Source organism: Aptenodytes forsteri, unplaced genomic scaffold, assembly GCF_000699145.1.
Source record: "Aptenodytes forsteri isolate BGI_AS27 unplaced genomic scaffold, ASM69914v1 Scaffold267, whole genome shotgun sequence".
Taxonomy (NCBI): Eukaryota; Metazoa; Chordata; class Aves; order Sphenisciformes; family Spheniscidae; genus Aptenodytes; species Aptenodytes forsteri.
The window spans coordinates 2978474-2991930 of record NW_008794173.1 but is presented as its reverse complement, the minus strand read 5'-3'; the positions used below and the strand labels follow the sequence as shown (position 1 = coordinate 2991930).

Sequence of the window (13457 nt, the reverse complement as noted above, 5' to 3'; positions counted from 1 at the left end):
AGTCCTTTAGCCATTTCAACCACGTCGTCTTTTCTATGGTCTCTGCCTCCCATTCCCTGAGTTGAATAGGTATACCCAAATCATTGCCTATTTTTCCCCATGAACCACACCTTTTATTAGTCTATGCTGTTGGCGACTTAATTTTTATTGGCAGACAAGTGGTTTTAAATTCAGAGTAAGGTTTTAATCCTTCAAATATAAATGAAGTTCCTGATCCTGAGCAAGCATCTTTGTGTGGGTAAGTATTAATAGGTGAGGCATAAAAATTTGAATCACATGTGACCTGCTTCTGGAAACAGCTGTATAGCTGCATAGCTCTGTTGACTTCAGGGTGTTGCTGGCATATAGGGTTGTACAAATGCTGAAGACTTTGCAGGTTCATGGCTTGATGAGCATTTAGTATTGCACTGACATGGACCCTGCGTTCGGAAATTGCCTTATTAAATAAAACCTCTAGGCAACAATTGCTTGTTTAACCCATTTTTGTGTCTGCAGGTGACAGTATCGGTCTGCTTAGTGATGTTTTGGAGAGAAATGCAAATCTCTGAATCATATATTTTTGTGAATGTGATTGCATATTTTGTAATCAAAAGAGGTGGGGTTTTTTTTTTAGTTTTTGTTTTTTCTCTTGTACCCTTTACACTTCAGGAGTGTGAGTCAAGTCACAGGGTTCAAAAAATTGCTGCTCCCTAGGAAGGGCCCTCTGCTCCAGGTGGAGCAGTGGAGGAGGCTGCCTGCCAAAGAAGGGAGCTGTGGCAACGAGATGAGTATCTCTGCAGTGTGCAACCATTATTCTCCACTTCTAGAGAAAGCTAGAGAAAACTAGCTGCCGATTCATTTTAGAAGACAAAGAATTAATTTTCTATGTCATTTTGGGGTCTATGTTACGCTTTCTAGAGTAGTTGGGATTGGCAACACTACTTATTTTTTCCCAGACTTTCAGGATATGTGCGTTCCTGTCAAAAGGTGTTAGCTGACATCTGGCACGCTTAAAGTCAGGTCAAGACAAACCCACAGAGGTGTCAGATGAATAAGAAAATATTTTTCTCTCAAGTTTTGCAGGTGCAGTCATTTGTATTCCTTGTAACTATAGTAAAAATAATATCAGATGGAGTTTGGGAACTCAAATGGGCTTTGCTAAATTCCTAGGCTTCCAGTAATTTGTCTGGTGTCTTCATAAATCCTGTACATGTGATGGTGGGAAAGGGGCTGCTGGGTCTTCATTTAGTGACTTGATGTAGATGTCCAGCAGTGAGGATTCCACAGTCTCCTAGTGTTAATTTGTTTAACTATTGCCATCATTAAAAGGGTGGTTATTTCTTTGCTGAAAAGTGAGTGACATGTACAAGCCCGGTAAGTATAGAAGTGGAAATTTTAGTTTGGAAGAATATTAGCATTTCTCCTCAGTCTTCTCTTTTTTCCAGGGGAAGCAAAACCAGTTTCTGTAACCTTCCCTTATAAGTCATGTTCCCTACACCGCTAATCCCTCTAGTTGTTTTTCTTTTCTAGCCTCCTTTGGAGGAGAAGGGAATGATGGGGGGGGGAAACAATGTGCTATATACACTGTTCTGGTGTTCCAGCTGAGACCTTGCTATAGCTGACCCTCCTGTGGGGCATTCTGTGAAAAACAAATGTTTTGGCCTGGTTTGTGCCTCTCTGTGTCCTGTCACCCCTGCCCAGCCACTATATTTCCCTTTTTCAGCCTTTTGAATATCTTGCGTCCTCCACAAGTTCCCCATAATACAGTGGAACCTCATTAACCAGCATATTTTTGGACATTATTACCTTTCTCTTTAGTGAAATGTCACACTTCTTCACTGGAGTGATTCCCGTGCAGGTATGTGTTTTCTCAGATACGTTACTGGTTGTTTTTTATGCAAATTCTATATTGGCATTTGTGGCACAAGCTGGTTTTAGACTCCTCTGAAGTCACCAGTGCTGGTACTGGGCACAGATTCTGTCTCTTTGGCCAACTTAAAATGTTACTTACCAAGAATTAGTTATTTGTTTATTTCTGAAAGGCTCGATAAGTATGACAGCTGCAATGAAATACATAACAACAGTGGCTGAGCTGTCCCGATGGTATCTAGCTAGAGTGGTGTGACATTCGGGTATTCGAGCGAGTTGCGGAGGTGGTGCAGCTGTGTCGCTGTTTGTACCTCACAGCCGTCTCGGTCTCCAGTATTACACAAGCATCTTATTTAAGCGCTCTCCAAACTTACATAAGCAGCTATAAATCATGTGAGCAGTCCCAGCACTGCCTGGCGTGCCTGCGAGTGCTGCCTGTGGTCTGTCTCCTTCCTCATAACACGTGGCGGCGAAGAGCTCATTGTATTACTGACTGCTTATCAAGACGTAGCTGAGTTCTGCAGACCATCATTTAGTATGCTTTTCTGTAGCATAACCGAGTCCTTGTGAAGGTGGTATTGCACGGTGCCATGGAAGGCAGCGTGGCAGGGTTAGAGTCATCGCGGAACCTGTCCTCTGGAGCGTACACAGCATCCCTGTGAAGAAAACACAAAACAATACCGAGGGGCTTGAAGGGTAATAGTGAATAGCAAATTAGATGAGCCCCTAAACATTCTTTATCTATATTAATTGTATACTTGTATTTGAAATAATTTACCAAGTCTCAAGAATTACTTCTTGTCAGTTTTCTGTCAAGCTATAGACAGGCTATTTCAACCTAGACCTCAACAATTCATTAGTAAGTAATCAATGCAATTCTTCCCAAACTGTGCCAGTGTGCCAATTGTATCTGACAAGATGATCTCAAATAAATAAAAATTGGTAAGAACACCCCCTTTTTCACAGCCTTGTCTGTGTGTATAGTTTCTGCTCTTTATAGCCAAATAATGTCTCTTGGCAAGTGCAGCAATTAATTTTAGGCAAAGAAACATCAAGTGTTTAATGAATGTTAGCTTTATTTAATGCAGTTAGTTTTTGGAGAAAGAGCCTTACCTAGTTTTGTCAGACTGGTCTCACCATCGGTAAGTGCTTTGCAGACCATTGGGAGTTGATTTCATTCACTGATTCATTCGCCAGCTGTGGCTGCTGGGAGCGGTACCTCCGGCAGCGTGGGGCCAGGGAGGTGGTCTTGTCTGGGGGAAGCTCCCTGTCAAGGCCATGGCCGTTTGGTACCCAGTGGGTACAGCTGAAGGGATCCAGCTGGCTTGGAGAGCTGTAAGGCTGCTCTGTGCCTGTGAGCTGGCAAAGCACCCTAGGATGGGGAAAGCAAAGGTGATTAATAGGCGACACACTGCATCGGACAAGTTGTCCATCCAGCTCAGGATCCTTCATTCATCAATGGCCAAAGCCATGTGCTCTGGAGAAGGGTTAGTGTATCACTTCCATGTCTTATCCTGTCCCTAAAGAGCGTGGTGCTCCAGTGTCATTCATCAGAGGCTCATAACGACCTAACCACCAAGGTTAATTATCCTTTGCTCTGTCATACAACTACAGAGTTGGATGGAGATAGGCGAATTCTCCTTGGCCTAGAACAGAAGATATGGCCCACGTACAAGGGCTGGGTATGATGGATAAAAAGAGCAGCAGCTCCCTTGGGTTTAATTGAAAATAGCTATTTTAGAGCTTAATTTAAAGGAAAAAAACCTCTTAAAACACCTGTGTATCCATTTATGAATACGTTCATCAGTTAGCCCGTGCATTAGTTCGGCGTGGGACTGCCTTTGGGAATGCATTACTGTACTGAGAGGTTTCACAAAACAGCCTTAGCATTTGCATTGCATTTAAATAATGCAAAATTGTGAACTGCAGCAGAGAAAAAGGTGACATATAAAGAGGTTATTTTAATATCTGATTTCACTAACTTTTAAAACCTTAGCTGCTTCTAGGTTAAAATGAGTGATCCTCTCCACTGAATGAATGCAGGGGATGGAAATCAGGGAGTGGAGGGTACAGCTGGGGGGGAAAGGCCTTCGCCTTTGGTCTTCATGCACTATAGAAGTCACGCTTGTACGGTGGAGGATTGGGGAGGGTTGGATAGGGTTGTGCTTATGCATCGTCTCTTCTTTCTGCGCTCTGCAGGTATGAGCATTTAATCATACTGCTGTCTCCAGAGGTACAGACTAAATCTCATTGTGTTGGGATTCGCGCTGATCTTCCTGGACATGGTTAATGGTCTCAGATGCAGGAGTTCTGTTTCCATCGTGGTGCTGAACTGAGCTCTGAAATACGAGTTGTTCCTGTTAATCTCTTTTAGTGTACATCTTGCGGCAGTCAACAGAGACACAGACTTTGGCATTTGAGAGTTTTCCGTTGTTATTTTCAGTTGTGAATTCCCAGTTTAAGCCAAATGAATAGTCCCTGCAGGATGGACTCATCCTAGCAAATGGTAAAAAAAGAAAAAAGAGTGCATTTATAAGGAATGTTTAATTAGCAATAGCTATTGATGGATGTGATATCTTTCATGTCAACACTACGTGGAATTTTAAGCTCTGAGGCTGAATGATGGAAATTAGCTGCTTAATTTAAATATGGCTAGTTTAACTTTTTTTTTCTTTAAAATTAACTCTATGACTAAAAAGAAAACACTTCTTTGAGTTTCCAGTGGAAAATTCTTTGTCCATAAATGAGAAGAGCTTCTGGCAAAGAGAGCCTGTTTAAAGATGGGAGTCCCATGCGCTTTCCTTCTTGGGTAACCGTGACCAAAACCACTCGTCCTTTTCCTCGGTGGCTGTGCTGCTGAGGATGACTGTTTCAAGTCAACCTTTTCTGGTATAACATAATCATGGTTTTGTCAGCGCCAGGGGCTCTTCTCATTTATGGACAAGGAATTCGAAAGGTTGCTGCCGCTTCTTCCTGTTCCAAACTGGTCCCTGGTGACAGGAGGAGAGACACCGCGACTCCCCTGTCCCTGCGTGCTCAGGGTGAATGGGATGGTTCGTGGGTGCCGTCATCATCTTCTTCAAACAAGAAGGCAGAGCAGTGTTCCTCTTCATCATCACCAGTAACGCATACGTGTGTGTGCCCACATACTGCTTAACAGCGCTTTAATACAGCCTTAGTATTTGCCGTGTTTAGAGCATCTTCAAAACCATATGTTCCTTTTTTTTTTCCCCCCCCCAGCAGCAGTTTTCTGCGTCTGAGAGTTAACAAAAGAAAGTCACGTCGGCCCCGAATGCCAGAAAATGATCAACTGCGTCCCAAGAGTAAGCGGAAGAAGAGCTAGCGCTGCAGCGATCTGAAGCTTGAAACCGTGCAGAAGGCTTAACGCTGAAAAATACTTCTTAGTTTTTTCCAGTTCTCAGTGTATCTGGGTACTTAATAAAATGCTGAGTTTTCGCGTGGCTGTCATTCAAACTGCCTTAAAATAACCGGATCGGTGTGCTGACGTGCTTTGTTTGCAGCGCTGTGGGCCGCCCAACTCTGAGATGGGGCATTAACTGCCAGAGTCCTGCTGGAGCCTTGAGCTGGCTCTTGTGCCGGGCGGCAGCGCCGCCGCCCGAGGACGTGGCTCTGTGCGTGGCCGCTGTGCCTGCTCGCACCCCGCAGAAGCTTGCTCTGCCCTCTTGGAAGCAATCGCGGGACGGCGTTTTGCTTGGCGTCGGGCAGATGCTGATGCTCCAGTTACCTGGCTTAGCTGGGGGGGGAGGCGTGGGGGGAGCTGAGGGACGGGGTGGACTTCTGTTCTACAGAAATATGCTTTTTTTTTTAAATATGTCCATGTAAACTTACTCATTAGTATGTGTCATTATTTTAGTTTAAAGTCATTACATCTGAAAGAAATCGGAAGGTCGTTGGACATGAAGTATTCTAGCTTTAAAATAAAAATTAGCATTAAAAAGTCTTACCTTTCTTAGAAGATGATGGAGTTTTGTAATAAAATGAAGCAATGCAATAAAATTAAAGTAAGCCTGAATAACAGGATAGGTTTTTAAAAATACAGCTTGTAAGCAAAATACATACCATGCAAAATATTCAAAGATGTTCTTGCTGAGCCCTGAAACTTTGGTCATAGCCTTTCATCAGGAACTCTGCAAAGAAAGCACGAAATCTTTTTAAGATTGAGGGTCGTGTGTCTTTTGACTTTAGACTATAGCTGTAATTGGCACTGGACATTTTGCTTTCAAAAATATTCCTCCTCAAACCATGGTAGCAGGCAGTATTTTTGTTTAGAACAGGCTAAATCTGTGGTGAATATAAATTGTAGTAAATCCATTGAGGTAAGTAAATGCAGAGGGAAAACAGGAAGCTGATTTTTGTTTGTTTGTGTTTTACTAAAAGTAAACCTTTTGAAAGAGAGTAATTATTGACTTCTGCTTTTAGCTCTGCCTTTTAATTACAGCAATTAATACAAGACAGATTTAAATCTTGTGTAGTTAGCCAGAGAAGAATAAAAATGTTTGCGTGCATAATGGTCAATGTGTCTGAAATTCATGTAGATCGGCTTACATCAGCTGTTGAGCATCCCTTGGAGGTTTTTATTGTTATGTTTTAATTATATTTGAGTTAGCAGCACTTCATTTTCTTTAATATGGTAATGATATCCACTGTCATACACAGAAAATAGCCTCAAAAAGCTCCGTCAGTACTATTAGAACATAAAACACGAGGTCTAGCTATGAAGAGGAATTGTGACTATACCTCCAGTAAAACGGGAGGCGGTGCCCTTTCTGTTCTGCTCCGTTCACCCCCGTTGTGTTGGTGCGCTGTGGCGGGGGGTGAGTCGCAGACCGTCCTGCTGCGGGCAGCGGCAGCTCTCGGCAATCGCAGAACTGCTGTCTTTGGTGTTAAAGCGCAGTTGCGGGTTTAAGCAGGGGGCTGTAAGGCTGGGAGCCCTTGACACGCTGGTTTGCTGCACGACGGCCAACTCGCCGAAGGTCAGCCTGGAAATTGTCGTCCAGGGGCCGTGTACTGCGTGGGGTCCTTAACTCCGCTGGATCGGCAGGAAAATGAGGATCCTGCAATACTTAACTACCTGGGAGCTTTCCTTTTTAATGTAGTGAACGGGCTATAAATGTGCCGTATCAAGAGCAGATACTTCTTGTGTAGTACTTGGTGCTGCTTGCAGAGTTAAATTTGTAGTTAATGACAATAACTACTGATGTGAGATGAAAACGTATTTCGATACCCAATGAGGAGAAATAGTCTAATTTATTAAGTAAGTATGGGCTAGAAAGTACTTGGAAAAAATCAATGTAGAAGGTGAATAAAACCGTACAAAACGTGAAGTACACGTTCTGTCTGTACTAGTGCTGAAAAGGCTGGTGCAAGCCCTCGTGAGCGTTGTCCCGGGTGGCTGGAGGCTGGCAAGAGATTCTGTAACGGTCCAGAGCAGAGCAAGGTGGGAAACTGCTCTGGGGGTCCCGGACAGCAGCGGTACTGTCCTGACTGTCGTGGTGACCTTAGAACACGTCCCCTGGCGCTTGAAGAACGCAAGAGAAAGTGTTAATCCTGAAGCTATACTTAACGTATAAAAAGTCATAAGCTTTGGAAATGACTGTTTTCCTTCCGTTCATTCAATCAGATCGTTATTTCTCCAAGCAGAAAGCCAGAGCTCTGTGCATTTCGAAGGATTCCCTTCCTGTCAGCCTGGGCAGAATGTGAGGAGACATTAACCTTCCTAACAATGTTTTAATCTTTTGCAGATGTTTTGAATGTAAACCCTTCTGTTGTCATTTGCAGTGAACCACCAAGTGACCTCTTATCTTGGATCTGTGGCGGGCTTTCCCCAAAGAGCTGTTTTCAGTTAAAATAAAATGTTTATTTCTTATGTGCATCTACTTTGTTTTCTGCAAATATAAGCCTCAGAAGTTTGGGGTTTTTAATATTGATTTTGGCATTTAAAGCTGCCCTTGCTTGCATCGTCAGTGTGGCCGTTCAGCTGGTGCCTGCGGTGTGCTGCGCGATGCTGGATGCCGGATCTGAACATCGTGTCTGCAGCTGCGTACCAGGCTGTTGCCCATCACCCCTGGGGACACACAGAGATGGGGTGGCGCAAACCCCTGCGCCTTTGGTTTCGCTGCCATAGGTCACGCTGGCTTCAGCATGGGCTGAGGCAGCGGCTGAGGCGGGCAGCCCTGTTGGTAGCTGCTTCTCTGGAGTGGGAATGTGTTCTGGGCTGTGCTGAACAGATGCGTGGGGGTCGAGGTACGGGGAACCTAAGGAAATCATTCTCAAGGCTGTGTTGGCTGTACTGGTTTTATAATTTATTTTTCTTGTATTTGTTATCGTCTAATTAAGTGTAACTGAGTCGAGTGTAATGCTCCTGCCCCGTCCTCCTGCAAGGTGCAGTGACTCTCCTCCATGCTGCACGTTGGGAAGGACAAGTAGAAAGGAGGAATTCAGAGGGATTCACCCTCTCCTTTACTAGAAGAGCAAAGTCTTGAGGGGACAAATAACACCAAGCGCAAATCGCAGCCCTTTCATCCCCACAACTGTCTCAGACCTTCATGTGGAAAGGAAGCCAAGTCGCCAAGGGACCAAGGGCTCCGCAGGCACGGGCAGGATTTTGGAAAGGGTTTAGCGCTGGCTTTGCTGTTCTTTGGGAGCAGCATGGGAACAGAGGTGTTTGAGTGTGCAGCGCTCTGCCTTCTGGAGAAGCTACAGCAGAATCTCTGGTGATACTGGAAACGCGGCGAGTTGGGGTGGGAGCGGGCTGAGGGGGCTGGAGAGGGTTGGGGCAGATCCCGACCCCTCTGCTCCTGGACAGTGAGGGAAGCCCGGCTGGGATTTTCATCCTGTCTTCTTCGAGCTGCATGGTTTAATAAATTGAATGAAACTAATCCATCTAATCTCCTGCTTGCAATAAGCAGAATTTAATTAGGATTTCACTTTCTTTTTCTTTAACCATTTTATTTGTCATAACTCGTTATTCAGGGAGAACGCTGTAAGGCAATATTCCTTTCCCTAAGAAAACTTCTTAACTTTCCAGCGTAGGCAGCTTTAAATCAATTAATTTCATGATCAGATAAAATACAATATCATATATAAATTCCAGGATATTAACTTTAATGTGTGAAAGAGTCCATTGTAAGATGATCATCCTGCAAGTCTGATTTTATTTTTATTTCTTCTCCTCTGTGAATTCTGTTATTTCAGGTGCGTGTTAGGATCGTAAAGGAACGAGGACCATTTCTGGGCGTCTGTGGACGCACCCACCACAAAACCAAACCATTTTTTTGTCTCAAGTTAACGCGTCCCGGTTTGCATTTACAGCTGACATCTGCTAGTTAGTGCGGCACGTCTTGGTCTCCCTTTGCAGTTCATAAAGCACCTTCTGGTAAAGGAGGATCTGGGTTGCAACGCGGCTGAAATGCCAGCTTGCGAACACTGAAAACGAGACCAGAACGTGCTGCCACCGTTTCCTTTGGAAAGGGGGCTGCTGCGATTTTGGGTTTGGATCAGCCTGATAAACAGCTGAACCAACTGCGGAGCCGTTCCAGGGCCGTTGCTTCAGGCGCACGATGGCCGTGGAGGGTGGCTGCAGCCCCGTGCCGCCGGTCCCGGCTGCTGTAGCTGCGCTGGCCGGTTTTACATCCACAACGTACAGCGGTGCTGGCTGTTCACGCAGTTGTGTGTCCAGGATGACAGTGGGTAATGAGGTACTGAGGTGCAACAACCTGATTATTGTTTGGGTTTAGTGAGCTCCCAAATACTCCCTTGTTGGTGTGTTTACTGTTCCGCTTGCAAAAAGCCATTATTCATTTCAGGCTGTGGTTTAGTAAACTACAGCCTGTGTTTGCACTGTATGTTTGGACTGATGCAGAACCAAATTTAGCCACATTGTATTTTCTGAAAGGTGACCTTTCCATGCATCTATTAGGCAATGCTTGGGTTTTTGCTGGGATTTTTTTGTGCCTGCTAGAACACAGCTCAGAAAAAGGAAACCTTGAAACCCAGCCTTCTTCCAAACCAGCTCAAAAGGTGCATTTAAAGAGGAAAAAAAAAAAAAAAAAAAGCCTGAAATGTTTCTCAAAGTTTGACCTTTTTAATAACGCCCTGAAGGTTTTGGAGCCTAAATGCCAGCCACGATAACAGGCAGTATAGGCAGGAACACCCTTAAATATACCCCCCACCCTGGCACACACCCCAGCACCGCTATCAGCTGTCTGCTGCCTTCGGCTGCTGGCAGAGATCGTCAGTCCTGAGGGACGGGGACGGGAGGGCGGCTCCGTTGCTGCCGTGTCTTGCCCGTGCACGTTGCTCTGCAAGGCATCGCGCTTGTGCCCTGTGGTGGGCACGGAGAGCAGCCCTGCTCCTCTCTTGTGGAAATGCTGAACCTCCTCAGGCTCTGGGAAACCTGCCCCTGATGTCAGCGGCTTCTCTGGAAACATCTGGGAGCATCATTTATCATTTCCAGCCTCTGGCACGACAGCTGTGACACCGAGCGATGTCTCAGCTGCATACCCACAGATGCTGAATAAGCCTCTTGTTTGGAAAGTATTTGCAATTCTGCACTTAAAAACAAACGCACAGACAGGAACACTCTGATGTTTTTGGTACATGAGCAATTGCTTAGTGAGTCTGAGAGGGCAAGTGCTGCCTAGATATGATGTTGTGCCACAATTAGTTGCATGGGCATCGGGTTTTCTACCAACCTTGTAATTTCTCTAAGAAAAGTACAGATTTATGCAAGAATGGCATAGATGAGCTGAAAACTGCCATCTTTTTAGGGAGAAGATTAAAGTGTGAGAGTTGTGATTTATTAATCACAAAAGGAATTTATTTATTTTCCTGTATTACTTGTTCTGTCCGTTCCTCTATACACCCAGAGCTGGGTTAGCATCCCTGGTGTTGGGACTGGAAATGGGGCTGCCGCTGCTGAAGGGACCTAACTCTTGGGTGCTGGCTTACAGTCATTAAATCATTGCAATCATACGTTTAAGTGAATATTTGGATATCTTCTAATCTACGCTGCCAACAGGTTTGAAATGTTTTCTTGGTCGTTTCCCTTTATCCCCCCATCAGACAGGCTTTATGTAAAGCACAGTTTTGCCTGATGACATTGTCTCCATAACTCAGCCCAGTTTTGGGTATAGCAAAATGCTTCGCTAACGAGCACGTCATGTTCCCAACAGGAGCTCCTGGGAACTTCCTCGCCTCTTGGTGGCAAAGGCCTCTGACTCACGTGAAGCGTGCGAGGTTGCCATCGGCAGCTCCTCGTGTCCAGGACGGGTATTTCTTGTTAACAATTTGCCTGGCCTATTCAGAATGAAAATTACATCTTGACTTGATCCTGCAGCTCAAAGACCGAATCAGGTGTTGCTGCGGCTCCCTTTCCAGAGCATTTGCACAGCTGTAAGTCACCGCAGGCAGTTTTATTTGTGTGCGTGCGCAGGGACCCTGCCCGGGGCCTGTTGCCGCGGCTCTGTAACTTGTCAAGCTGGGATAACGTGATTGTTTGTCTGTAAATACTTCGAATGAGTTTGAAATCTCTCTTTTTAGGGCTTCTCTTGATATAAGATATAGATTTGAGTCTTCCTGGAAAATCTCTGCATCCTTCATTGTGCCATGGTTTTATCGCTGGTAATTTTAAAAGTTGGAATTTCCAGCAAATAATAGTGTGCCAGTGGCAACGCTGCTAACAAGAGAAATTCTTTGCACAAAATTGTATGAAGTCAGATATGTGAAGAAAGCTAAACTACAAAACAAAAAAAACATCAGGAAGGTTTTAAAAAGTGAAATGAAATTTTCAGACTGTAGGAAGAAAGTGGTAGTCAAGGTTATCACTGGATAACTGCAAAGGTCTCCAGCTGCAGCACAGTCTGCTTGATTTACTGTAAAAATAAGTAAATAAAGCTATCATTTCTATGTGAGTAACACTATTTATAGGCACATATAAGCACGCACACCCAGAAAGGCCCCAAGGAATCTTCCCTTTCAAGTTGGAGCGTGAGATTAAATGAGCTCCTAATTGACAATTGGTTTCTTAATTTTACCTTATGACTTCTTCTTGCTGCCAACTGTTTGCACATGTGCTGGCTTCAGATGAACAGCTGCGTAACGCTCTCGATTGCTCCATAATTATAAATCACTTGTACGGTTCTGCACTAAACCAGAGGCAGAGTTTCAGGATTCAGCCTGGGTTGTGGGATTGAAGGGGAGTTTTGCATTCACACACATGGAAGACTGTTGTGGCAAGCAGAGTTCAGGATGGCATCTGCTGCCTCAATTCCTGCCAAGCGCACACTTAGCTGTCGCTTTGTACGGATGAGTGCTGGCAGACCCTTCAATGGACTTCTGAAGGAAAGCCTCTGTCAGTGAATGAGCCATTTGTAAATGTGTTTTAAATCATTTTGATATTCTGCGCAGCCAGTTGGAGATCACTTCTGAAATGCAAACAGGCAGGCTGTGCATCTAAAAACAACCCATTGCCATTTTCACCAAATCTTGAGTACTGCTCCCCTCCAGCATCCACTTTGCCCCGTCATTTGTTTAAAGGACGAGGTTTAATAGCTGAAGATGGGTAAACGCAAGGCAAGTTTATTTGATGTAAAGGTGCACTTTTTATGTCACTATTTTATGCAGCTGAAGTGCATCGGAAGCAAGGCATCGCAAAGCCTTCGGGAGCTTCTCCTCCCCGGGTAATCCCATGTACGTGTGCGAGCACAGACAGATGTCTGGGGCCGTTTCCCTGCAGGGGGTTTGCACTGTTGGCAACGTTTTTAACTGCTGCTTCGGCACTGCTGAGGAGGTGTGGAAACAAGTAATCCTGGGATGATTTGACGGGCTGCAGCCCTGGGGGGTCAGGGTGCCCAGCGTCTCCCTGGCTGCAGGGGGTGGCTGTGGATGGCGGCGATGGCCGCAGTGCTGCCGTCCCCTGCAAAGAGCCCCGGGACCACCCAGCCGCCCCGTCTGAGGGCGAGCGGGGCTTCCCCTCCGCTGTCGCCCAGCGAGGTAACTGCAGCGTTTCCACCGCAGTCACGGGCGTTCGGGAAGTCGTTGCACAGCCAGGGCACTTTAGAGGTAAAAGAAAATATTTTACTTGCCTTGGGGGTTCGATCGCTGGCATGGGCTGCGTGGGAAGCCCTTCTTTGTAGCGGAGAACGCTGCAGTCATAAAGCAACTTCATTAAAAATAATGTTTCCCCCAAACGGCACAGAACTGCCTGGCCACCCTCCTGCCTGACCGCTGGGATCCCTGCTTACGTGGTAAATCTTCACAAAAGCCTTTTAAAATATTTTTCAAGTAACTGCATTACTAAATACTTAATACACCTCCTGATTACAGCTGAGCAAATAATTCACAGTGATTATTTAGAGAGGATCTTTAGGGAGGCTTAACCATGTTTTTTTCCCACAGAACTTTCATGTCTACCCTGTAAGTAATTAACAGTTATTTATTGTTCATGTTGGTTCACTGGATTTTTAAATGTTGTATTAGCTTTTGCTGTGATGATCAGTCCTTAGACAGGTCCTCAAAACCATTTCGCTGTGATATTGAAACGTGAGCTCTGCTTCTGTGCTCTGCGAGAGGCACTTCTGCCTGTAAAT

General features: G+C 45.1%; 1 protein-coding gene across 2 annotated transcripts in view; it reads left to right on the top strand.

Moving 5' to 3' along the window:
- Positions 1–5308, top strand: part of RAD18 (RAD18, E3 ubiquitin protein ligase) — a 64233-nt gene extending 58925 nt beyond the window's left edge. The window contains exon 12 of one of the 2 annotated variants that reach the window (XM_019473273.1): positions 5089–5308. In XM_019473273.1, coding sequence (XP_019328818.1) covers positions 5089–5191 — 103 coding nt within the window. In that variant the 3' untranslated portion in view covers positions 5192–5308. The remainder of the gene's footprint in view (positions 1–5088) is intronic. The other variant, XM_009283706.1, reaches the window with a different exon arrangement.
- The last annotated feature ends 8149 nt before the right edge of the window (positions 5309–13457 follow it).